Genomic DNA, 27748 nt, shown 5'->3' on the forward strand with positions numbered 1-27748 from the left:
AGTTTAGGAGACAAGGTGAAAGCTCACAAGTTTCTAATGACAATTATGTGCCTAAAAAGCCTGGGAAATTAAAAACTTCAACAGAAGTTTGGCCATGACAGTGTAAAATATGAAGTGTTTCAACCACAGCCTTGCATAAAGACCAAAGAGACACCAAAGCAGATATATTACAAGTGAAAAAACTGAGACTGACCACTGGCCAAGAGGAAATTGGAGAGCCAACAATGGGAACAGCCCCATGCAAGATGTGAATTCTAGATGAAGTGTCACAAGAACAGGGAGGTGGGTCTCAGCCTGCACTCACCTTCTGGCCAGGTTATCAGCTACAGGAGGACCTCAGCCCTGTGGGTGAATTGGTAACAATAAAATGGCTGAGCTCTGTGAGCTAAATTATGGCTTGTCTACTTGGGAAATTGTTTTAGAGGCTAGGTGCAAATGTAGAGCACAATGGCTTTTTTGCCCCAATTCCCAGATGGGTGGTAACACTATTCTGCTCTGAGAATGCCTTTCAGAGCAGGCAGAGCACAGCAATGCAAAGACATTTCACTGAAAGGTGGTAGCTGGGGACAGCTATTTCACACTTCTTTTTTTCCTTCTTACATGTAGGTTCCAAGACTATAAATGATGGAAGGGTAAAGCAGGCTCAGGGCAAGTTTTTGACACTTTAAGCTTTGTTTCTTGTCTGAGGAGAGGACATTCTGTTTTGACATATCTTTAAAGGGTACTGAAATCAGGAAGCCTAAAGGAATTCCACCCTGAAAGATCCAGGGCACATTTCCTTTGTCCCTCATTGCCTGTGAGGGATTTGATCACAGCTTCGTGATCAATATAACCCCTACAGCCCTGATACCAGCAAGGCACACAGAACCATGATCCAGCATCCCTGCTCACCCTGTCCAGTCACACTGAACATTTGTCTGCTTTCCTGCCTGACCAGCAGCAGCCTCCTGTGTGGAGAAGCACAACTGGCACTACAGCCTGAGCTAAACTTTCACATAACTTGTCCTCATACTGATGTCTTTAAATTCAACTCTTTGCCCCCAGGCTGAATTTTCTCCCCTTTTGTAAATGTAACTGATGTTGTCACATAACTTCCACTCTAGAAGTTGCTTAATGACGAAAGAACTTTATGTTCCAAGCATCTTGTGTAAGATTGTATCACCCAAATAAACAGGCACTAGGTAGGTGGAGAATGTATATAGACAGGTGGGTTCATGTAAACTTTCCTCTATAAAAGCTGTAATATTTTACCCCTTGGTGTGCTTGATTTCTGGGAACCTCCACCTTGTACAGAATAAACAATGTCTCCTTCCTAAATTCGATCCCATCTGTGTTTAGAGAGCTCCTAAATTGGAACGAATGCTACACTTACCTTCACCTGTGATTACTGTGAATTTATCACCAGTGATGCACCCCAAACTGGACATCCCACCTGATCCTCTGATCTCAGCCCTCTCTGCAGCCCTCACCAGCCAACCAACCAAAGGGGAAGGGCAGGAAGGTTTGGGCAACATGAGACATGAAGATTTTTACCTCACTAAGTTGGCACAAGGTCCTGGCCAGCGGCAGCTCTGATAAACTCTCTGGATCACCGTCTCTGAGCCGTTCTGCACCTGGCAGGAGACTGTCCTTGTGACTGTGTAGTGACACCAGTGCCTGCAGAGAGAAAGGACACACATTAATGAGCCCCAGTGAGCCAGCACACACCAGACTGCATGAAAAACAAAGAATCTGGGGTAGGGTGGCTTCTTCTGCCAGCCATAGCCAGGCTAACTTGAAGTTTTCACTTCTCACCCCACCCTCTCCTTCCAAGAGTTGCAGAAAAATTCCCAGCTCCTGCCAACCTGTACCACACATCCAGTAATGCCTCTTGCTTGGTTGTCAGAGGCCAGAGTTTTGCAGTGCATAATTCAGTTCTGTGACTTATCACAAACAATAGGACTTGAGGAAAAAAAAAGGAGTGTTCCAAATCTCCTGATAGTCAGCTCCCATTGTACTGGTCTTAATTCCATCCTGCTTGTTATGGTATCATTCCCCAGCCTCCCACCATTCTGAACAGCAGCAGAGTTGGAAAATTCTGCTCTTTAGTGTGGTGGAGCTCTCTGTCAGCAGGGCTTGAACAAGCTGGGTGCTGAACAAGTCCTGTTGTTGTCCTGCTGAGGTTACTGCCTAAAAATGGGCAAAGGAGAATGCAGGGCTGGGAGGGATGAGGGTCTCACACTGGAGAGGGGGAGGGAGAGAGACCCCTCACTGCAAGGTGTATGAGACAAAGAGCTGCAGTGTCAGCACAGAGAATTCAGACCTAGAGACCCTTCAGGGACCTTCTCTGAAAAAACAAAGAAGTTTTAGGTTCTAGTGACATGCCTGAGGAGGTACAAAAAAGGATACATTCATTTCCCCCTTGCAAGCATTGCTCATCTTTGCCAAATACTGGTTCACATTTTTGTGAATATTTTGGTGTGGAATGTCTTGTGATACTCTTGTACATCAGTGTAGTTAACAGGGTTGAGAGTTACTTTCCTACTGATTGAGGATCAGAACTGGGGTCACTGTGGGACATGGAGACACCAGCTTGTGCTCCTAAACACACCCAGTGCTTGTGGAAGCATTCCCTGCTGAACCAGAGCCAGAGTCCTGGCTCCTCATCTGTCTTAAAGCAAGAGCCCTCACCACAGTGACTCCCCAACCCCACACATCAAAAATCAAAGTGGAAATGCCCCCACACATCCCTTTCTCCTTCCTTAAACCACCTCCTCCGTGCCACTTGGATTTCCCCAGAACATGCCGTTTACAGCATTTGTTGTTTTGTTCCCCTTTTTGCATTCCCCTCCCATCTCCACAGGAATCCTTGCTCTCTGGATAGCTCCCATCTCCATGAATAGGAGGCACAGATGCCAGGACCACATGGGGCCAGCGGGCTGCTCGCTGACCCTTGGGCTACAGCCGGCCGGGAACGCTGGGACACCCAGGGAGGGCTGGCCCTGTGCCCAGTGCCACCAGCCCAGCAGCAGTGACAGTGCAGCCTGCCCTGAGACACTGCTCCTGCTCACAGAAACCCCCTGTGACCCCTCACCAGGACTGTGGGCACACCTGAGGGGAGCCCAGGTGGGCAGGGAGGGCTCACAGAAATCACTGATCTCACATTTGTCAGGATCTGTGCTGTATAAACAGGGATCAGGCACTCGAGGACCCAAGTGCCTCTACTGACATTTGCAGCATCAAACAAGGGGGGAAAAGATAAAAGTTAATGAATTTCAGATCACATGATGACATCAGATCCTTTAATGGGCTCAACGCAACTTTCACACAAAGTTTAGGGAGCAGGACCAGAAGAAACAGCAGGAGCTAAAGGTTGAAATTGTGATAACTTTACTTGGAATTTTCTTTTACATTTCACTTGCACACTTGGTGCAATCAGCCATTTGGTCTCTCCAAGCCTCAGTCATGGGGTTTGTCAGACAGGAGTAACATCTCCTCATGCCATGGGAACAGCCTGATGAGCACAGAATGAAAAGCAACCAGGAAAAAGGGTGAGGATAAGAGGGGTTGGGAAAATCACAGCCCTGCCTTACTTACCCTGAACATGTTTTTAGCCCAGTGCTTCCAGCCATGGTGTGGACAGCAGTTGTGCATGAGCCTCAGAGCATTTCATGTCAGGTAAAACAACCTGCACATGCACAGAACCTGCCAGCATAATGGCAGAGTAATGTATCCTGAAATCATGAAAACCAAATTTTTCACTAAGATGAGAGGAGTGAAGAAATTGTTCCCAGGGCACAAAAGGAAGGAAGCAGCAGTATCCACACTAGCAACACGTAACAGAGCATGAAGGAGTATAAATGGGATTATCCTACACTGATCATTTCACACTAATATTGAGTTTGCTGGGCTTAGGAAACAACTCATCCCACTTTCTTGGGTACACACAAGGTACTTGTGTGTCAGATGGAAAAATAAAAATATTAAAAAAATTAAACTGCACTCTGAAAAAATCCTTCATATCTGATGCTGAAATTAGAGTTTCATATTCCTGAAAGGAAATGAGGTGAATGGAGGCAAACACCACCACACACCCCAGAAGAGAAAGGTAGGTGATAGGGGCAGACTCTGGAACTGCCAGAGGGAATCTGGCAGACAATCTGCTCTTGTTGATGGACAATGGCATCTCAAAATTGCAATTCCTAAGGAGAGAATGGAAACTAATCATTACCCTCTTTAGGCTTCCCTTGCATATATACAAATTTAATGTCATCTTGGCTCCTTCAAGGATTGTTTTGAACCACTTTGGGAGTCTGGCACTTCATGTGAGGCTCTGGAGGTGGCACTGTGCAAGCTGCCTACATCAAAAACTGCAAGAAAGGTTGATTATTCTAAGCTACACACAAGGCTGAATCTGCCAGGGCTTCTAGTCAGTGGCTGCTGATGCAATGCACAGATTTTCTTTCCAAAAAGCCCCAAACTGCTGTTATCTGAGTAACATTTTTAACAGCTTATTCTAAGGATCAAGCAGAGCAGGTACACACACCCCCTTCCAAGTCCAAGGAATCTGGCAATCAGGTTGTAATTTCTGCCTGGGAGCAGCCTTTCATGGAAGAGAGGTGCTGAACAGAACTTGGTACAACCTTGTGACAGCACCTGAAGATAAAGGTTGCTCCCATTCTACAGCACACTGGGGTGGGGACAAATCCAACACCCTCCCAGGTTCATTTCTTCACATGACCTGCTCATGGACCTGTTATAAAAGGAATCAATCCCTACAGGAAGTGAGAAGCTTCCCTGAGGCTCTCCATGCTTTCCTTGCCTGAAGCCATCACCTGGGTTTGCCAGGCTGAACAGCACTGGCTGCTCATGGCAGGGTAACAAATCCTTCACTCAAATCCAGGGACAACCTTTCACCTTCCTGAGCAGGAGCACAGAGGCAGCAGTGACAAAGTACCACACTTCTCATCTCTAAAGCAGAAACACCAGTGTGGGCATAAAAAAATAAAAGGGCAGACCCCAAAGACACTCATCTAATCAAATGTGAGCACAAATTTCTCCAGCTTCTCTCTTTACCAACAGAAGGGAGTGTTTGGTTACAAAGGTACCCACAGCAAGGAGTGAAAGGTACATCACACACTTGCCTTCCCATAAATAGCATAATTTGTCTACAAATACAACTTTTAGGGTTTTTTTACTGTGGCACACAGGCAGGTGAGACAAAAACAGGAGCACAGCTGGTCAAGGATGCATTAGGACATACAGCTTGGAACTGACTGCAGATAAAATAGCACAGTGATTACAGCAGAAAGAAGACAGACAAAACCATCCCAAGACTTCTTTGCAAGCCAAAAGTCAGCAAGAACAGCCTCCAGAATGCAAGTAGGCTTCAGACAAGGTGACGAAAAGCCCCATCATGGCTTACAGAGATTATAAATGACCCTTTATATTATATACAGATGCTAGGAAGGAAGGTTTAGGACTTTAACTGGCATGCATCCAGGATGGCAGAGAATATATTGCTGCCTATTCAAAAAGAATATTCCAACCAAGCAAACAAAATGATCCAAGCAGCAGCTCCTTTAGGATCTCATGCATGCTCACCACCAGCATATTTAGCATGGTGTTCTGCAGCATCCCATGGAACTGGTCCTTGCTCAGAGAGAGGAGTTTCACTTGGTCCATTTCCTGCAGCTGTTTCCAAAGAAACACCCCCTCCTCTCACACCCTATTTCATTCTTGGAAGACTTTCACAGACAGAGGATCTGCAGATCATGGCCTGCAAGCTGCTGATTTAGACAGTTTCCTTCTGGGGCTACAGACTGAGATCTCAGTCTTGATCACAGCAGAAACTGTGTTTTTCCAGAGGGAATGGGGGTGTTGGTGCCAGCAGATATCTGATGATAATCACTGTGAAGGTTCAGGATGTTACTGTGGACCCTTCAGGCTAAATGGAACAACAAGATCAATAGTTTGTTTCCATTTGGAGATATTCTGCAAACTCCTACTTGGAGCTTAAACAGAGCCCTCCCTCAGCAGATGCTGAGATGTCTGCCCTCTGCTGACTCAGCAAAAGCAGTGATGGCTTCAGGCACCTGGACACTGGAGGACACAAGACATCCTCACCTTCCACATGTGGAACAGCCTGAGAGGATCTCTGGGCATCCAGGCTTACACTCTAGCAGGCACCAGAGACAAAGCCACACCTGCACCCCACTGACTCTGAACCTCCTGCATAAGCTTATTTGGACTCACAGTTCACCCCTGGAGAGTCTGGATTTTTAGTGTTTCTGGTTTTTACAATGAGAAAAAAAGAGACTGCAGAGGGTGGAGAAGTGTAAAGTAACACACAACCAAGCTAAAACACTGTAGGTTCCAGAAGAGCCACACTCTCATATCAAAGCTTAATTCCTGGACAGCATAGTTAGAGCAATCATTTCATGGATGGAAAGACACTGACAGGAAACTTCATCTTCCCTCCCTTCTCACCACTGGGATTTGCACAGTACTGCTCCCTAAGCCCACAGGGTGCATAAGGGATCTCTCCATCCATCCATCCATCCATCCATCCATCCATCCATCCATCCATCCCTCCCCTGGGAATGCTTGGAAGCACTCACACCAAAACACACAGAGCCATCCCCAAAAGCAGTGTTTGCTGCTTTCCTAGTCCAAACTGCTCGCTTTTACCAATATTCTCTGTGTCCTGGGGGTGCCTGGAGGATGTTCCAGGTGGTTCACAAGAGAAAAGCCACCTGGCTGTTAGCTGGCAGTGTCAGAACCACCGGGCTGAACTGATCAGGGTGAATGGGGACTGTGCAGCTCACAAATGAAAGTGGCTGCATTCCTGCCTAATCACCTCTTTCAGAGGGGTGACAGTTCAGCACCACACACAAACCCAGGGACAGACCTACAGCAGGCACCAGCTGCCACACACGACCTGTGTTGTATGGGTGTTGTATCAGACCTGTGGGCTGATGCTCTCACTGGACTGAAGGACTCAGCTCCAGCTCCCAAAATCCGTGGTCTCCAAGCACACCATGCTCCCACCAGCTCAGAGCTGCTTCCAGCAGAAACAATCCTCCCAGCTGGGCTCTGCACAAAGCCACTGGTGCTGCTGCAGAGCTGAGTAAAATGGAGAGCTGGTGTGGGTTTGGTAGAGAGTTAACTGGACAAGCCAGAAGGAAGAGAATTCTTTCTGGGAGTGGGAGAACACTTCACATGCAGGATAGTTTCATCAGCACCTGTTCCATGTGTTTGGGCACAAACTGACCCTCCCTACTCTCAATAAATATCACAGAAATCTCTCAGTAAGGTTGGCATTTCTGATGCTTGTGATTTGCCCTAAAGCTTTGTCCTGTGTAAACAACTGCACTGAATTATCTTTTTGTTTCCATAAGGATATCACACTGTGTGTTATACTTAGCAGAGATCAACATTTAGGGCACAGAAAACAGTAGGAGTGTTTTGATAGCTAGGTAGATTTCCCCAAGTTTCCTCATAACATTTTTCACTGGAGCTATCAATTTCCCTGCAATCCTAGCAAAGAATTTCAATAAAATCAGAAGGTCACTGACTTTCACTGGGAAAAAGTTGCCGTTCTGACTCAATGAAAGCAAACTGTGCCCTTTTCTCTGTGTAAATAGTACAGCATCCCATTTGCTCTGCCAGAACAACAATCCATGCACTGTGTGCTGGAGCCCAGCATTAGGAGGGGTTAGTTATTTATATATTCCCTAGAGGCCAGGAGCAGAAGCTGCCCCCTACATGCCAAGAAATCCTGAATCAAAGGCTGCCAGGCTCTCTGGGGTATCTCTTCCCAAACCATCTAGCTCTGTAAAACTACATTTTTCCTTTCTTATTCACAAATACACACCTCCCTGAATGTGCTTTGACTCTCATCAGGATCAAGTTTACCAGCTAATCCAGTTGGCTGTGACCAGATTACTCTTTACTGCTGTGACCTGGCTAAAGAGGAAACAATCCCATCACATGTTACTGGAAAGCTCAGATAAAAGCCAAGCTGGGCTTATGTTTCCCCTGTTCTTGGCTGTATTCATGTTCTCCCCAGGTAACCAGGTTTTAGGATCAAGGCTGTCATCCAGCTCGTTGTCCAGCAAAGAGCCAGCTACAAAATTCAGTTGTAACCAGGAGTCTCCACAGTACTGGAATGTTCTGTGCTGATGGATTGACTCAGGATTGCCTGTACATAGATGGACCATTGCTCAGGAATCCACAAAAGACCACCTGGCAGGGGCAAGGGGCTGGCTGCACACAAGCTTATGATGGCAGGGTTCAGTTCAAAGCAGATTCTGCTCCTCCATTACAAAGTTTTAAGAGGCCTGCAAGTCAGAAGCCATGACAAGCCACAGTAATCTTGTTGTCAATATTGATGTTTTACGCATGCCTTACTCCCACTGAGCACTTCAGAGTCACTAATAGAGGTTACCCTGACTCCTGCAAAAAAGGGAGAAAAATCTCTGTAGCAGCCCATTCATTTTGGGAAAGGAATAAAACTGGAAGGCTGCTGGTGTTTCTGAAGCCAGACAGCAGCAGCCATTTGAAGCAGTAGAGAGCCAGAGGCACGAACACGAATCAGACAAGTTCCAGGTCTCCCACTCCGCTATGTTGGTCAGACAAAGATTGGAAGGAGCTCCAATCTCTCTGCTCACACCACCACTCCACCCCCACAATAAGTCTGAACAAAGTGGCCATAAAAATAAGTTCTGGCTAGCAGAGTAAGATGGGACAATTTATCTAGGAACCTCCCAATAGCATAACCCTTCCCCAGGGGGGCAATACGTTCTGTGCTTAGTGCACTTCAAATACTCACTTGCCAATAACAGCCTTAAGTTTTCCCACACAAAGTGGATTATCAGGGCCTGCTGGAGGGAGTTTAGTCCTAGAGGAATCTTTACCTTAGGAAGAAAACACAGTTCAGTCTGCACAACAGCTTCAGTCTTCAGCTAATTCTGCAGCCAAGCACATTTAACTGTGCTTTCCTTGCTCTGTTTTATGCAGGGGTGACCCTTCAAAAAGCACTGCCTCGAGGGCTGAGCTTTCTTCAATCCATAGGAAACTGCACAAGAGCTTACCTTATCCTCCTGCAGCCACTGAAGTTACAGGGGCTAAGAGAAAACCTCTCCCTACAGGAATTATTAAACACCCAGGAGCAGCATAGCTAAATACTATGTAATATGTGTACAACTCTTCTTCAGAGACAAGGAGGGGATCCAGCTCCCCAGAGCCACATTCAGCTCCTTCAGCCATGAGAACATTTCTCTTCTAGTTTTCAAACTCACTCACAAGGCACCCATCAGCTACTGCAGGAGTGATGCTGAAAGTAAGAACTCACCTACTACACAGCTTTGATCCACTTGTAGAGCACAGCACTGACATTAATGAAGGATAGGACAGAGGCAGATGAAGATTTAAGCATTGATCAGGCAGGTAGAATCAGAAACAAATTGATCACATTCAAAACAAGCCCCTCTGTGCCTGCATACCTCTGTGTGTGTGTGCAAGGCAGAGGGCTGGGAAGACACAGGAACATCCCTCCAGCATAAAATCCCTCTGATTTATACCCAGTACCCATCTCCTCTCAGTCTGCCAGTGGCATGTTCCAACTGAATCAAACCATAAATATGGTTGACCTGAACCATAATTACCTTCAGCATGGAAATGAAAGAGGTTAGTCCATGACTGAGTGCTCAGAAATAAAAGGGGGCTTCACCCCTTTGAAGTTCTTTGCTTTTACAGACATTCTTTTACACACTGAAATGTTTTGCTGCTCCCTCCCATGAGCTTATCACAATCAATGAGAAGACAGTAGTTTCCAGTGTTCACAGAGGGAGGAAAGAGGAAATGTACAAAAATATCCATGGAATCTGCCGTTGTTAAATTAGACTGACTTGATGGAATTTGGCATTTGATATCCATGCAGCGTGGAAATCATGCACAGTTACAACTGAGTACGTAATTTTCACAACATTAAAAGCTGCTTGAATGAGAACCTTTCAAAAGAAGAACCTGAGTCTAAACACTTTTGCACAGCTGGATAATGTGGCTGTAGATAGGTCTAACACCTCCATACTGTGAATACATCCATAGAACTGGTTTGTTCATTCCTAAAAAGCCTTGAAAAGAGGAGTGGGATCACAGGGAAAAAATCCTTAAGACCTTGAGTGAAAGTAGAGAGCTGGGATTTGGCACACCAATTATTTGTCTGAAACAGATCCCTGTGGTCAAAGTCTACATTTGGTTCTTGTCTTTATCCTCCTCTGAGGGTCTGATCTAGAACTGGTTATGCTGAGGACAGCAACCCTGATCCTCATTAATAGCACAGGACTAATTCTGATAAAAGTCAGTATCTGAGTTTACAAAAATTCATTCCAAATTAAACCCTAAATTTGATTTAGCAATAGACAGAGGGTGAATTTTAAGTAGAAGAACAGGGCACTGACACACACCTGTTTGTCCTCACAAGCTTTGCAGAAAGGAAAACATTAAGAAAAGCAGTATAAGGAGTCACTGCTTTACTGCTGCTCCTGTTGTGGCTACAGCTGCTCCTCCAACATCCATAAAGGCAGTGCCCGTTGCTGTCTTTAATTCCCCTTGGAACAAAACACTTTGCACAATTCAGTCCTCCAAAAGGGACAAATCAGGCTCCTGCTGGTTTCAGCATCTCCTTAAATCCCACCCTTTGCCCTACAGAGCCTGTATCTGCAGCACCAGCCAATCTGCAGGGATTGGACAGGGCCTGCTCCCAAATTTGTTTTGTTTTTTGCTTGTAGAGCTCTGTACAGACAGAGCATCTTTGTGCCTCCCATTCAGCCCTCTGGTGCCAAACTCCCAGCACTTACCAGCAGCAATGAATGCCACATGCATGACAGGAACACAGGCACTTGGCCTAAATGAAGCAGTGTTTTTCATTAATATTATACTGGCACCAAAACCCACAAACTACAGCAAGAACAAAAGGCAATGTCAAAAGGACAATGTTGAGTATAACAAAAAAAAAAAAATAAGATGGCACAATCAAGCCTCCTATTATTGCATGATGTTAATCTGCTCACATAACATGCATGTTTTGGGTTTTTCCTGCAGCTGAACAGTTGGGACATTGCTGCCACTGCAGACAGGTACATCCCTTTTGATAGCTAGAAAGAACAAATGTGTTGAAAGAGCACATTGCTTTCTCTTTAGGACAATACAGATGTGATTTCCTTATGCTTTTCAACTGTCAGCAATGAGCCCCAAAAGGTGTCAAAAACCAGATTAAAGTATCAGCTTCAGATTCACAGGTCTTAGGATGCACCTGGAAATAAATACCTGCACAAACAGTTGTGTCAGGTAAACTGAACCCACAACTCTTCTAGCAACACTTCTTCCACCTGCCCACTTTTCCTGTGGCACTTTACAATTTTTTCAGTCTGGGTGTTCAATTTGGCCAGCAATTTGTAAAGCAATTTGTGGGCTCTGGTGTACAAGGGAATACAGCAGCCATTTCTCAGTGGTGACCTGCAGTGTGGCTGCCCATCTCTGTTGGGAGCAGGATTTCATGAGCCAAAGGCACCCCTCCCAGAGTGAAGCTGCAGCACGTGTGCAGGCTCAGCTGCACTGCACATCTCCCCTGGCTCAGGTGATGCCAAAGAGCCACAGGTGACACCACCCCACTGAAACCACCAAGGACAGCCCTTCCTCCAGTGCCAGAAAACCCTGCCATTTTCTAATGTTTCCCATGCTGGAAGAGGTGATTAGAAACAGTTGGCCAGTCTAGACAAATCCATCTCTTTATTTTGCTTCCAGATCAACAATTTCTCTTCCTCCTTTTGGATTTCTCAGATCAGCCACATGTTCAGTGAGGCAGCTGAAGCTCAGGTACCCATGAGCCAGCACTTGCACGAGGCCTGAGACAAGGCTCCTGCTGGTGTTTCAGGAAGATTCTTTTGGGGACTGTACCCTACTAACATATCAGCACCTCAAGAGCAAAGCACTTTCCTCCAGTAACTGCCCTGCCACTGTGCCAGCTCATGTTGGGTAGTGTGCAGTAGATAAATGAGGCTGTTACCCTCAGAGATCCCCAGGATCAGCCACATAAGATCCAGTTCAGTGAAAACAAAGCCTTGGAAAATCTTTCTGCCTGGGTATTCAAAGTGTTAATCAGCCTGAAAAACAAACCCCAAAGCCTGTGTGTTAATTTGCTATTTAAATTGAAAACTTTTTATTCCATGTCTGCCATGTCTGGCACAAGGCTGTCCTGGGCGTTACTACAATAAAAAATAATTTGGAAAATAATCCTATTGTTCCAGTCACACCCATGGGAGTTTCATGTGTAGGGAAGTAGGAACATCAGAACTGAGATCTGTTCTGTCATCAGAGAGCTGAGTTTGCCCTTTACAACAGCCGGTTTTGATCCAAGGGCATATTGAGAGCAAGATCGGGAGCTGAGCTAAGGCAGGAGGATGTATCAATAGTTCTGAAGTTAATAAATTCAACGTGCACAGGCTAAAACTCTTCAAAACCACCATTAGTGTAGCAAAGCAGCAACAACCTTTACAAACATATGTCCACATCCATTGGTGGTTAGTTTATCACATCTTTCTCTGCCTTGTCTCCCTCTCAAGCCAGTCCTCCCCAGTGTCCATGTAAATGAAGGGAATTGCTCTAGAACACCTCCTGGCTGCCCATGACCAGTCCCTCCAAAGAGCCTCCTCTGCACCAAGGAAAGGCCTCATTGGACCCTCCCTGCAACAACAGCATGGCTTGGATGAGGCAGCTCCAGCACACCAACCTGCTGTACCAGCAGCCTCCTCTTCACCTTCCTCCAGACTCCCACTCTTACACCCTCCTCACTGCACCCATCCAGTGCCATATAAAACAACTCCATGGTGTTTTCTGTAGCTCTTTGCACACAGTAGTCCCAAACCCCTGCTAGGGAACACCCGGTGTTGCCTCACCAAGTTTTAAACCCACTCTTCAGCAGATGGTGTGTTTTAATCACACAGAGACCAGTGCACTTTGATATCTGTCTACAGACAGATTGTAAAGAGACAGCAAGAAACTAAGTGCTCTACCTATTTTCAATGTGAAAAGTTTGTTCTGCTTTTAACACAACTTCCTAAGCTTTCACTGGTTCTGGAAGCAGTCACCATACCTCATTTCTAGCCAAGAACAATTATTTGTATTCTCCTTTTAAACCCTGCTGAAACCCAGTTTGTTCATTAGAAATAAAAAGAGCTTAAAAAAAGAAAGCCTTTCTCTTGTGAATGGAAACACTAACACCTTTCTCTGTTATTAAAAAATTCTTGAGCAATCTACGAAACTGCTTTAGTGCCTCAGTGCTTTGGAAGCCTCTGTTTGGAAGGGAGGAGATCTACATTTCAGTATCCAGGTGGAAAATGGGTTTGATTTGGCCAAGTAATAACAGCTGAAAAAAACCCTTCCTCAGCTTGTGCATGCACAGTAGATTCCTTAGGAATGATAACACTGCCTTGAAACATTCCCGAGTACACACGTGGGAAACCGGATGGGGAGAAAGCAGCACTGAGCAAGAGAGGGGACAGCAGGAGGTCTGAGGGAAAGATACAGGCATTTGGTCAGAAAAATTCCTGCCCTGTTCTGTGCAGAACTGTACAGCACTTGTACTAGATGAGGGTTTGCAGGGTTTCTTTGGTGGTGGTTTAAGTTAAAAGTTGCCTGCCAATGCAAAAGGACAGGGCAACCTAACTGCTCCACCATGGCAAACATAAAACATTTTAACCACAAACTGGTGAGAGTGCAAACTGATGCCCACAAGTGAACCAAACTCCTAAAGCAAACCCTTCACAGGCACCCCTCATCACTCTGCTGGGAATGGGAATACCTGGAGTTACTGCTGAGGGGGTCTCAGTCTGTGTGTGCAAAGGAGTGGTGACACCAAACACATTAAACACACAGTACTGACAAAAGCTTGGGGCAAATTCAAGGCAAAACCATTAAAGAGAGAATAACTTTTTTCCCTCTTCTATTTACATGCATTTCTTCCATCAGAGAATGAAGAGTGACACAAATAGCATGCAAGATAAAAGTTTGATTAAAACAAGCAGTTAAGATCTGAATTTTATCAGTGAGTGACAGTTATTCTGCATTTCTGGTACCTTTTTTGTAGTTTGGGAAGAACATCTTACTATTACTTTAGTGGCTGAGGGCAAACCAGCAGACCTGTGAGTGACACACAGCAACAACCTGTGTTTATTACTGCACTAAGTGTGTACACAAACAAACTTCACACACAACAGCTCAAACTTGGTGGTGGTTTTTCCTCCCTCATACAAACACACATGAGAGTTTTCCTGCACAACTTTCACTACAGTTTGGAGGAATTTTTCCATGCATTGTCTCAGTAAAGGATAGTGCCAGATTGAGCCACCCTGGAAGCAAAGCCAGCAGCTGCCATTGCTACAGCACTCACCTGAGCCATTTCTAACGGGGTATAGAGGGGTATAAGAACACTGCAGAGCTGAACATCACATTAAATAGCTGTGACAGACTCACATCACAGCAGGAAATAAATGGTTTGAGTTTCACTTGAAACCACTCTCATTCACAAAACAAAAAGGTTGGTAGAACCTCAGAGCATGGAGTGACAGGACAGCTCCTGAACTGGTTCCCCTTGCTGGAGGTATGTCCATGGGAACAGCCTGGTCACCCATCCAGCTGTTACTGGCAACATCTGAGCCACAAACCCATGGAAAGTGTGTGACTCCAGTCAAATGCTTGTATGGGGTTTGGTGTTGGTTTTGTGGTAGTGTTTTTTGGCTGGTTGGTTAAAAAAGTCCAACCAAACAACAATTAAAAAAAACCCCTAACCATCCCCACACATGAGAGCTCATGGAGGTGCCCTGCCAAGCCAGCCTTGCTTCCACAGGGATGCTGAGATCCAACCCAGCACCCAGACACAGGCAGCACAAGATGACTGCCAGCTCAACCAGGACAGCAGCTGAAATGTCTGACACAAATTGACCCAGTTTCCAACTGCATTCAATTCATGAGACAAGCTGGATGATTCCTATAATTTCCACATTCCCACTTTTCTTCTTCTTCCAAGCCACTGTAGAGATACACAGCTTCACCCTAACCTTCCTAAAAGTCAGGCAGTAACTTCTCCAAATGTTACCTGGGAGCTGAAAGTTCACCTTCAGCAAAATTCCACAGTCATTTGCAGAAGCTACTTTGAAAACCTTCTAGTTCAGATGCCAAGAACCACTTGGCAAGGCCTGACAGACATAATTAGAGAGCTTGATTGTTTCAAAGGACATTACCCAAGAAAATTAGTATGTTGCTGTGGCTCTTGAAATAAATTTACAATGGGTTTGGTTGCAGCGGTCTTGCAAGGGTTTTAGCAGACTTTTAATTACAGTATCAGGCCTCAAGTATTTTTCTAGTGCTTGGCAATATGAGATCCTATTATTTCTGCTTGCAATGCACACTCATTCAAAGCTTATCCACAGGCCGACAGCCGAAGAATTCCTACCACTCTGTAATCCAAAATTTTTGTATCATTTGTGATATACATTAGTGACTTCCAGTAACAGTTGCCCCAGAGACAGCATTTTACTGTGTGATAGTTTAAACCCTTTGGCTCGGTGCTGTATCCTGAAATACACTGCAGGGAGGCTGTAGCTTTTGCTGCAGGTTATGCTGATTTACAGCAGCATTAAGCCAAGCACTGTAACATCCTACAGAGCCAATTTGCCTTTTTGCTCTCTGCTGTACTTCAGATGGGATCAGGGGAAGTTTGCAGCATCACAGCCCAGAGCTGCCTTTGCTCCAAGGCTGGTGCTCTTGGGTCACACCCATTGCCACAGACATTGTGTCCTGAGCACAAAGCAGGGTCACTGCTGCTTCTAAAGGTATGTCCCACATCCAGGCTCCCAAAAACCACCCTGGGGACAGGAAACCCCCTCAGCCTGTGCCATCCCCCAGACCTCTGCTGCTGGTCAGTCCAGCCTGCCCTGCTCAGCACCTCCCTCTCCCCCCTCAGCATCCCCTTCAAACTGATCCTTCTCTGCAGAGCTCAGGCAAAGCTTACTCCCAAAGACCAATCCCAGTCATTCAGACTCGGAGAGGTGCAGTAAACAGGGAGCACAATGACCTCTATTCTTTAAGAGTGGAAGTTTATACAAGAGCCAAGTATTATCATTCATAGATTTATTATAAACTTCAGCATAAATTCATATACAATACTTTGGATTTTGTAGCTTTCCCTCTAAGATAGAACCACACCCTTGTGAAATGCTCCCCAGAGCCTTCCTTTACATGAAGGGAAGTATTACTATTCCCATTTTATTTAGGGGAAAGAAAAGAGAGAGAGAACTTGCAAGTCTCAGTTCCCAGACTCTGTGCTGCTCTATAGAATATATACTGAGCATTTAAGGAAACAGTCTTTGTCTTGGGAAAGAGGGTGGAAAACAAAGCCTTATGAATCAGCCAGCTAATAATTAAAAGCAACTAAATCCAGATCACTTTAAGCTGCACATGAGAATCTGAACTTCTCAGATGCTGAATTCCTCTGCCGACCAGAAAAGCCAGGGTCACTTGCCCAGCTGGTCACTATTGTTCTGTCCAATAAAGTTCTGGCAGGAATGCATGTTTAACAAAATACAGAGATTAGGCATAGCAAAGAATGCAGCTCCCCCCTCAGTGTTTAGGTTAGCAGGGTTTGCCATGTTGAAATACTGAAGCTTAAGCATATCAGATTTTCTCTGTCCTGTACTGCTGGTGCCAGTGACAGACACAAGCTGACAGCTCAGTTCTCAGGGGTGCTGCCATTTTAGCTCTAAGTTTATTAAAAGCTGCATTAAAAGTTCACCTCAAATCTGCAGTGACCACTAATTAAATCAGTGTTTTCTTGGAGATGTAAAATCACAACTGAGAAAAGCTCTCTGTACCTCCCCACATGCCAAAAAACTTTTGAAGGGCAATTTAAACCAAGCCAGAGACTCCAGGGACCAGATCTGGAGAGCTTTGGAACAAGGTAGCTCACCTTTAAGTGGTTTAGGATAGCCTAACTTTCCAAAAGGAAACTTAGCACCCAGTGACTAAATACAGCATCAGAATGGCAATGATTCCCAACATCTGCCATAGCCTGGCTCTGTCTAGAGCTCTTTAGCTCAATTTACAACAAGGGACACAAGAGTAGAGCAAGACACATGTCACAAGAACAAGTCATACAGATGATCTGACAGACCCTCAGATCTTGCAGGAACACAGTTTTTACTAAGCCAGTGCTATGCACAAAGCAGCTCTGATACCTCAAGTGGGCCAAGAATTTCTCAGCTCAAAGAAGAATTATATTAAATGGACAGATATTTGAGACTCCTAAGTAGATTTGCAATGGATATAGTCCTTGGAGAACTGCGTACAAGGAGGTTATAAATAGCCTGGATTTACCTCAAAGTTGGTGGGTTATATTCAGAGATACCAAGGATTCCTAAGCTCCCCCACAGGGGTACAGTAGCTCATGCTGGGTAAAGTTGTGGTTCATAGGTAGAAAGCATCTAAGATCCTGTTACCATGGCAGTCTCTCCTCTCCTTCTCCCTCCACAGAAAGCTGAAATATAATTTTTTGTCAGAGGCACACAGTAAATCTGGAACAGGTACAGCTGAGATACAGACCTGCTGACAGGCAGATCTAGGTGCTTCTTCTAGGAGAGCCTTTTTGACAGCACAGAAACCTTATTTTAGCTGGTATTGCTTTCACTGCCACTGAAAATGCAAACAACATTTGAACAAAATACAGTGATGAGACAAGCAGCCAGACAGCCCACATTGAGCAGGGCTGTAAAACCAGACAGGTTTCTGGGGAAGCACAAGACAGAATCAGGCAAGAAGAAAGCAAGGAAGTCAAGCAACCTGCAGCAGGAACAAGAGAAGTGGCATCAGATGAAAAGGTCTTTTTTTCTTTAGGGAAAACACAGGCAGAAATCTCCCTCGGGTTGAAGCGTTAAATTCATATGGGGAGAGCTGTCACCCATTGCTGCCTCAAACGAGGATTTGAAAAAGCTCCCTGTGCTCTGCTGTGTTTACAGCAATAATGAGAGCCTGGAGGAAGGGGTTAGAAACATCTGAGTTTAATAAGGGCTAAGCAGCACACAGCAAAAAAGAAATGTCTGCCCTTCCGTTCAGGGCTACCACACCCCAGCAAGCACAGCCACCCCGGGCCAACGGGACCCCAGCACAGAGACATTATGTCATCCATCCAGCAGCCCATCTGCCCCCAGCCCTTCCCCAGGAGCAGCAGCTCAAACCAAGCTGAGAGCTCCCAGCACCACACTCCTCAACAACTGAGCAAAGTCCTGTAGGGAAAAAGCAGATGTTGACTGACCCCAGGCACAAAACAAGCCAAGGGCAAGAAGGGAAGTTTTTGTGCAGTGCCTTAACTGAGCGGCTCCATCTCACAGGGTCATCCCAACAGGGCAAAAGGAGTATTCAGCTCATTTAGCACCTATGCAGCTGCCTTTTCTTAATCCTAAACAGCTTTAGCATCCAACATGCACAGGGTAAGGGGCATCCTGTTCCCATTTCTCACACAGAAGACCAAGAACCTTAGTATTCAGGTCCTGCAACCAAATTTGCTGTGCCCCCTTCCTCAGAGTCCACCCCCAAAACTGTCCTTGCATGAAACAGGCATCTTCCATGAAACACCTTGTCCTATACTACCTCTATAAGGTACACTCTTCCATGTCCTTGGTCTTTTTATTCCATTAAAAAGTGGAAATTGGGAATCAAGAGTCTTGTCCATCTGCAGAGACAAGCACATCTCCTCTCCACAGTGCACATACACACACAGAAGGGATGGGGGGACATCCAGAAGAAACAGAACTGGACCTGTTCTTAACTCTACAGACTCAGTACATCTTGGTTACACAACCACATCCAGGGAATACTCCCCTGCCTCATGATTTCACTGCACTGGCATTTCTGAGATGCTCTGAGCAAACACATGCCTGCATGCAGCACAAATGCTGCAAAGAATATCACTTCCACCCAGTTCCTAGGGGCAGAAAAAGTGGAATTGATTAAAAAGACATCTGACTACATAACCTGATGTCAATATTGGACATGAATTGGTCCCTTCTATGCAGTGGTACCTCACTCTGGTTTCAGTGTTTTGACAGATGGTTTGTTTGCTCAGCACAAAGGCAGGTGGCTGGATAAGAACAGCCTTACTCAGCTCTGGGAGGATGGACAGGAGACACAAAGCAAACCACAGAGGTAAAGGGAAGAGTCCTAAATAAGGGAATATCACAGATACCATCTCTTCTCAGTTTCAAAAACAACTATTATGATTTTGAGTTGCAGATTCTTTTTCAGACAAACTACACCAATATGGAAGAGGAGATGACCTGTTCCAAACAGGAAACATTGTGAAGCTGCCTTCAGCTTTTGTCTCAGAAGCATCCACTGTGTGGGCCTCTGGGTGAAAGCCATATCTAGACAGAGAGAAGAGGCTTCTTTCTTTGCCAGAAATATGATTGCCCAGATTTAGAAGGAAAAGGAGTCTGAAACCTGAAATAGCTTCCTATTTGTTGGTCCTCCCCAAAAGACTCAGCTATTTTCAAAGAGCAAGGCCTAAACATTACAGGCAATACTTCCACCCAAGCATACTCTCTCAATTCCAAAAGGAGGAAAAGATTACTTGTCAAAACCAGCCAAAGCATCTAAATAATTTAATAAATTACATATCAACAAACAATCATTTCTCAAAAAAAAAAAAAGGAGGCAAGGAACAAAACCAACAAGGAACGATATCATAGTTCCTACTCTTGCTGGTTTCTGCAGCATGAAGGACTAATTCAGATGAGTGCTACACTGTGCATATTTACACTAAGCAAGAGATACAGTATTATTCAGCTATATAAAAAGATGAAAAATGTAGAACAGTAACCAAATTAGTAGCATTGGCCTTTTTTCCAATTTGCAGCTCTTATCCTCAACAGAATCTTTGTGATATCTAAGTTGGCACAGGCTGGCTATATGTTCAAAGATTCAAAATAAACATTATGCCTCAGTGGAAGTAGATTTAAGCACTGTCTAGATCTGCCTAATTAAAAGTGAGTCAAGAGCTTTGTGCATATGTCAGAAATGCAGTTGGATGAATTTTTGTATTATCCTACAGGAAAGGCATCTATGCTTTAAAAACCAGTAACATTTCCAGACATGCAGGAGGTCTCATGCAGGAAAGGTCCATTACCCTGACCCAGAAGACCTGAAGTACTCTATGCTTTCAGTTCTTAATCATTATCTGAAAGTCATTCTTCCTTTCTCCCCCTTTATCAAGACACAGCCCAACAAAACAAAGATGTGAGTAAATATTCTATGACCCCAGTGTCACAGAACCACTCCCCAAGCAAAGCTTTGACATTTCTAACCTGACCTGTTTCCACCAGCACTTTAGCACCCTAACAAGCTCAACTTTGAGAAAACTAAAAAATAAGGATTATTGAAAGAAACATGTGTTAATTTATCCAAAGGGAGCACAAGTTCACTGGCACCCATTGTTCTGCCTTTCTGCTCCCTTTGTTTTTTCCCCTCGAGCTGGTAAATGAGACCTACCTAAGAGGAAATCATTCACACCAGCAGCTGGAAAGGCAGGACAGTAGATTTCCTCCAGGAATACAATTTACTGCAGTAGCTACAATCACATCTGGTATTTCAAAGCCATTCCAGTGTCACCAGGCCCTCAGACCACCATTGGCTCCACTGCTAATTGCATTGCAAAGTTACAGCCCTGAACCCCACGAGTCAGATGAAGATCATATGGCTGCAGAGTCCAGGGAACAAACACCAGATAGTCCCAGGGTCTGGTGATGAGCTCAAGACCTTCTGACCTCTTGGTTACCTGGGTCGGGCACTTCAAAGCAGAATTAGAGCAGAGGACTCAGCGTGACACAAATCCCAGCTTGTCTGCTTGACATCCTCACAGCCCACAGCAAACCAGGGACCTCAGGCAATGAGCAGACAATTAGGTGATGGAGAGAATGACTCAGAGAGCAAGATCCTGTCACTAAAAGGAGGGAGAACCACATTTGGCCAATATGTAGAGTTTTATATTCCACACCCACTTAAGAGTCACGAGAGGTTCAGAATTTGAGGCTGAAATAAGGTTCAAGTCATCTTTCTCTACTGAGGAGAGAATAAAAATCCATCAAGAAAACTCCAGATACACATTCTGAAAGCATTCTGACAGACTGCATAAATAGGGCTACTTACTCATAGATGACCTTTTTATATTAAGAACAGGCTTCTATCACATAAAGAGTTCCACAGTTCCTTAGAAGAACTAAAACCTCACCTAAGAGGCTGGAGGCTGCTACATTACAGTGCAGTTGTGCTGGGGAGGGTCACTCCCAGCCCAGCAGAGATGTAGCTGTAGGGCCAGGCACAAGACAGGCAGTTACTCTGGACAAAACACATCTACCTGCAAGGGCTCCACACAAACATCTTGGTCTTGAGTGCCAGACATTCAAGTGACCTGTTAGGAAACTGGGAGCCTCAAGGAATGATTGACAATATATTTCAAGCACCAACACTTTGGTTTCTCAGGGAAGCAAGACAAGCTGCAGTACTGGAAAGCTGGTGTCTGTTTAAATATCATTCTCACATCAAAGCTGCCCACAGAGCAGGTTTAACTATTCCATGGAATCCATGGCAAAGTGATTTGCCTGTTGATTTGAAGCAAACCATTGATGGAAGGACAACTGGAACCCAGGTCCCACTCTGCTGGGTTTGCTCTGAGTCACAACATGAAATGGCTGAAGGCCACCTGGCCTTCCATGTCAAAGCCTCTGCCACCCAAATATTACACTTAAAGCTATCAGATATTGCTTTCCTCTCCATATCCATCCTCAAGAACCATCACTACTGTAGGAAGCACTGGGAATTACTGTGAACAAATGTGCAGCTACCAGTAAAATGTGGATAAGAATACCTACATGTACAGTTCTGTTATTTGTAACATCATGGTTCTAATGTTCATTAACAGGAAGAACGTTTTTAGGCTGAAGAGCGTTTTGAAGACCTAACTGGCACAGCTGGATTTGCATCCACCCCTTAGAGGGCTTTTGTGATGGTATTGTAATGATCCCAGTAAAAAAAATATCATCCTACACTTCTTTTGGGTTCATGTTTTGGGATTTTCTATCAGCCACCTCCACTTCTCATCCAAAGAGTCTAAGCCCTGCATCTATTCTCAGAAGTTTCTGGCTCCCACAATTAAGTCCACAAGGACTCAATGCATGACTAATTAGAAAGTACAGGAAAATAGAATGAGAAGTTGGGAGAACACCAACCCCAAAGACAACTAACACAGAGGCAGGGTTCCTTGACAACTGAGTTACTTCCAGCATGGGAACAAACCTCCCTTAACTCGGTTAGCAAAGCTTCTCACAGCTTGGAGGACGATTTCTGCTTGGCAGGCAGCCCCTCCATTCTTGTGCTTCCAGTAAGGCCCATTTCCCATTCATGGCCTTAACACAGCAGCAAGTTCAAAATGCACTGAATGGGAATTTCAAGCTGAATTGTGAGGCTGTTGCAGTCTATACAATGCAAACAGACACTGCTGCCTGGATTTCAGTCACAAGCACTTGCACATCAGAAGTTCAATTCAAGCACATGCAAAGATAGACTGCAAGTGTCTTTGGTCTAGTAAGCAAGACCTGTCAATTGAAGCCAACTAGAAGCTAGAATATTCATTAAAAAATAAAAAAGGAAACAAAGAATACATCATTCCTCCAGAACAAGTATTCCATGGCATCACTTTGGAGAATGTGAATAATTGCATTTTTTCCTCCAAGCTTCCCTTCACCCCCACCCCAAGCTTTTTACAGTGCTCAGGGCCTTATTTTTCTGGTAGGAAACACGGTCAGCAGTCCTCAGAGCCTCAGGAGCCCATCTCTGAGCCAGCCTGCAACCCAGGTACCAAGGCCTGCAGCAGCACAAAGGACTCCAGAAACTTCTCACCTTGGAGAAACACAACTCTTATGACAAGTTAATTTTTAGAAAATTGATAGCAATATTCCCAAACAGCTCAATCACTTGTTGATCAAGGACAGGAAAAGACAACTGCAGGAACATGGTGTGTCCTGTATCAAGGAAACCTGTCAACTGTACAGCATCACATCAGCATGTGCTGCAATGTGCCAACACCTGGAGCTGCAGCAGGAACTGTCAAGGCTCTGTCCCTGCCAGAAGTCACTGGACAAAGCAGATACTGGGGAGGTTGAAGAAGAGAAAGTGAGAATGGCCATAAAGTGCCATTAATAGCAATCACCTTCCCACCATCTTGTGTCCTCCACAGCCTCTCCAGGGCAGAGGCCAGAAAGCTTTGGTGTGATGGAGCTGTTGTTGCTTCACATAATTCAAGTGCTACCAAAATCCCCTCTTTCAATGGCAAAAGGCACACTGAAAAAAACATAAAAACAGTCTGATTCAGCCCTTTAAAAAAGGCTTTGCACCCACATAGAACAATGTCAGACTAGGAGCAAAGAGCCTCACTCCTATCATGGACCATATTAAATCCAGAAAAGTCCAGCTATCCCAACCTGAAGCTGCACCCAGCAGGAGACTTCCCTCAGAAGTCCAACATTGTGGCTGGGGAAAGTTTTCCCACACAGATTTTCCCATCAGAAAGTGAAGCTGTTAGACATTTGCCAACAACAAAACTTCACCACTCGAGGGGAAATTAAAACATACAAAGATTGCTTCAACGTGTGATATTTGACTGAGCACTTGAATTTTTCTTGCACAACATCCACTGGTGATTTTTTCCTCCCTTCAATTTTTTACTTCCCCTTCTGCATTAAACTAGAATGGGAGATTCTCCCAGGGCAAAGTTCCATCATACATAAAAAATAAATTTTAAAAATCTACCAGCTTTCCCCAACATCACTGTTTAAATCAGGTTTACGTGGTTTTACACAACATTTTATAGACTTGGAGAGAGACACGCTCCCCTGACAAAGCACCAGCTACCCAAACCACTGAGGCTTGGGAAAACTGTGCAAGAGTGTGAAGTGGGGAAGGTCTTTGGTGAGCAGAGTCCACACTCATGTAAGCGTGGTAGCTCTGAACAAAGATCTGCAGGCTAATAGATATGTAAGACAAATGACATGTGGTTCTCATTGCAGCTCATGCTTTGGGAAGGGGGTACCTTGGAAGAGATCCAGCTGGGATAGGTTTATCCCATTACTCTGCTGTAATTTTCTGCCGTTTCAAACCCTTTGACAGTTGCTGTAGTTTAACATCACACCCCCTGCAGCCCCAGGCCTGTCTGACAGCGCAGCGGACAAAGCCGCCTCCCCCCAGGGGGAAATCCGCACCATATGCGAGCCCCGTGCAAGGCACAGGGCTGGGGTCCGCCCCTGCTCCTCCGACACGGAAATCCACGGGGTCCGTGCGTGTTCCCAACCCCAGCCCAAAGCAGTGCTGCTGGCAGAAGCATTCCTCCACTGCAGCATAACTTACACAGACTAGGTATTAGCAAGGGAGGAGGAAAAGAGGTAGAGACGGGATGGACGAGCCCTGAATATTAAATCTCAAGTCCCCATTTAAAGGAATGACAAGGGGAAAAAAATAGAAAAAAAGAAAAAAAAAGTGAAATTCAAGAACAACTGGAATCAGGTTAAGCCACTCTCCTGCTTTATACAGTGCAGCTCATTCATCTGAACAGCTGTTTCACCTCTAGAGAAATACCCAGAGAAAACAGAGGGGAGGGGGAGAAACCTAAATTGTTTGCTCTACTGAAGCAGTAAGATACAGTAAATCAAACCTGATTTATATTAAGTTTATAAGAAATTGGGTTGGGATGGGGGGAGAGCAGAAGAGTGGGAGGTTTAGTTTTAAACAGCTACTTGGAAGTTGCGGCTCTTCAAGAGAGATCTGTAATTAAGGGCTTTCCTTTGTTGAGCTGAACAAGTTTCTCCTCGCAGCCGAGGGCTATAACAGTTCCCTCTGCCGGCATCCCCAGCGTCCCGGCTCGGGAGGTTTTCCTGCTCCGGCTGCGCACTGCAGGGGCTCGCAGCCCGGGCAAAGCCCCTTCCCCTCCCCTCCGGGCTGGGAGACTGTGCGGGTGTCATTCACCCCAGCTCAGCTCCCCCACTCCCCGGCCGCTCCGTGCCCCGGCAGGCGGGCAGTGCTGCGGGCAGGTAGGGAGGGTCCCGCACCCCACCGGGGCAGCCCAGCCCAGCCCAGCCCAGCCCAGCACCCTCCGGGCAGCGCTGCCCGCGGCTCTGCCGTGCCCGTTCGTCCCCCCGGAGCCACCGGCGGGGCGCGGCTCCTCCCGGAGGCGGACCCGCTCTTACTCACCGGCGACTGGCGAAGCCGCTGCCCGGCGAGCCGGAGCTCTGCTCTGGGTAGTTGTGCTGCAGGGTTGATGCTGGGAATTGATAGAGGAAGCCAGTGCCCAGCGCGCATCCATGCAGGCAGCAGCACCAGGACAAGAAAAGAGCGAGCCGCATTTTTGCGAGAACGGGGTTTTCCTACCGCCTCCCCCTTTCCTTCCCTCTTACACCGCACGGCCGCACCGTGCTCCCCGGCCGGGGTCACGGCGGGATCCCCCGGCACGGAGCAGCCCCGGGAGCGGGGAGCAGAGGGCAGGAGTGCTGGACACACGGGATGGCTGCTCCGGCTGCCAAAGGGGAGCCCCGACCCTCGGCAAGCCGAGCCCCGGCGGCGGCTGCTGCCCGCGCTGGGGGTCCGGGGCCAGCGCGGCTCGGTGCTCCCAGGGCGCACACTCAGCCCCGGATGCCTTTTCAAATTTGGCGAGGTTGGCCCGACTCCGTCAAAGGGGGCGTGGGGCTTCGGCGTTAACCCTTGCCAGGCCTGGCGGCAGACCCCGCTGCGGAGGGGCAGCGCCCGGCCCGGGCCAGGCTGGGGATGCGCGGGGCGGCACCGAGCCCCGGGCACAGCCGGCAGCGAGGAGCCCCAGGGACCACCCAAACCTGCCCCAGGGACCACCCGAGCCAGCCCCAGGGCCCACCCGAGCCAGCCCCAGGGACCACCCGAGCCAGCCCCAGGGACCACCCGAGCCAAGGCATCACACCAGAAATCCGTGTGTCCCCCCAGTTAACTGAGGGCCAGGTGGAAGGGAACCCATTGCTCAGCAGTGCAGCACAAATACCCCAAAGCTGGTGCCTGCTGCCACGTTCACAGGTAACTTCTGCTGCAGAAGTTACACAGATAAAATAGGAAATAAATAATTTTAAGACTCTTAATTCACAAGGTAACAGCGAGAAAGTGGTCTCTGCTTTCGCCATGTGCACTCGTTCTGGCATCACTCAGGTGGGGACATGGGTTAGTGGTGAACATGACAGTGTGAGTTGGAGTGTTGGGCTCAATGATCTCAGAGGTCTTTTCCAACTTTCATGATCCTGTGGTTCACACACAAGCACTCTCTTTGCCACCCCTTCCCACAGATCCCGTTGGTTTACCAAGCAGGATGGGCCTGAGCTTGTAGAATGGCACAGCCAACCCCAGGCAGGAGGAGCATTTTTGCAGTTGTAGAAAGATGTTTCAGAATGGTAACACCCGAGAAGGAAGGCAGCAGCAAGGCTCCCTCTCTGTACAGCAGCTGAGTCTGTGTTTAAAACCCTTGTACATCCCCCATTTGGCAACAGTGTTCCCTTCCCAGCTCCGGAGGAACCTGAGCTGTTGCAGTTCACTGACTGGGCAAGCACCTTCTTTGCACCAAACACCTCAAGAAGGGATTTAATTTTTAAGGTGACACAACTGTTTCTATAAATTTTTTACCCTCAGATCATGCAAGCTCTCAACACCACCTCTGCACCTTCAATATTTGTGCAGTCAGCCAAAGACAGCCCTGATGTACCACTGAAAGCAGGTCTCTTGCTGGGGTATTCTAGGGACCCAGGGCCTCCCCGTAGGGCTCTGCAAAGGCAGAGACCTCTTCCCTCGAGGGCAATACCATCCCTGCAAGATGGTGCAGCTGAAAAATGTTCCCTACAAGACACTGGGAAAATCCAGAATCTTGTACCTGTCATTTGCCCCCAGCCACAGGTGAGCAGCTCCCCTTCCCCCACGGTGCCCACCTCCAGAGCCTGCACACAGAGATAAATAGCCCCTGGCTGGAGCCTGTAGCCAGACAAGTTTAGACTGCAAATGAGGCACCAGGTTTTTAAACAGCCGCTGTCATTAATCACTGGAGCAAATCACACAAGGAGGCAGAGATGCAGTTTGCACTGCAGCTCAGCACAGAGCTGGGGCAGTGCACCAGCACTCTGAGCCCAAAGGGACCTAAAAGCTCTGTTCCAGCAACCAACTGCCAAGCCCACTAGAAACAGACACTTTCTATTTACAAAAAGCCCTCAGTGCCTGAAGCTGGGACGTAACAGGGCCCTCTGTCCCCATCAGGGCAGCCTGAGCACTCTTCCCTTTATATTTCCCTCACTTCCAGTGAGAACATTTTCCCTTCCCTTCTCTCACCCCTAAGAAAGCACACAGCTCCCAGAAATTCACCTTTCAGACATGCTGCTCAGAGTCAGTCCAGGAAACCTCTGCTCAGCCTGATGGGGCAACAAAAGAAGATTTACTCTCTGCTCTTTCCCCTAAGCTGGACTACAAACCACTCCAAATTCAGCCTTCACCCAGGAAAGGAGTCAGGAACAGCAAAACACTGAGCAGTTCTCTAAGAGCCCCTTGCCCTCAGTGTGGGTGCTCATCCTCAGCTCCATGTGCACACAGTGGGTGCAGCTGCACCTCCAGCCCAGCA

At 46.5% G+C, this 27748-nt stretch overlaps 1 protein-coding gene across 6 annotated transcripts in view; it reads right to left on the reverse strand.

The window, feature by feature from the left end:
• COL26A1 (collagen type XXVI alpha 1 chain) overlaps positions 1-25663 on the reverse strand; it is a 168804-nt gene extending 143141 nt beyond the window's left edge. For all 6 annotated transcript variants that reach the window (XM_033078465.1, XM_033078461.1, XM_033078463.1 and 3 more), the window contains exons 1-2: positions 25327-25663; positions 1534-1656 (exon numbers count right to left, since the gene is read on the reverse strand). In XM_033078465.1, the coding sequence (XP_032934356.1) occupies positions 1534-1656; positions 25327-25478 (275 nt within the window). In that variant the 5' untranslated portion in view covers positions 25479-25663. The remainder of the gene's footprint in view (positions 1-1533; positions 1657-25326) is intronic.
• Between the last annotated feature and the right edge of the window lie 2085 nt (positions 25664-27748).

This window comes from Catharus ustulatus, chromosome 22 (genome assembly GCF_009819885.2).
Source record: "Catharus ustulatus isolate bCatUst1 chromosome 22, bCatUst1.pri.v2, whole genome shotgun sequence".
NCBI classification, from domain to species: Eukaryota; Metazoa; Chordata; class Aves; order Passeriformes; family Turdidae; genus Catharus; species Catharus ustulatus.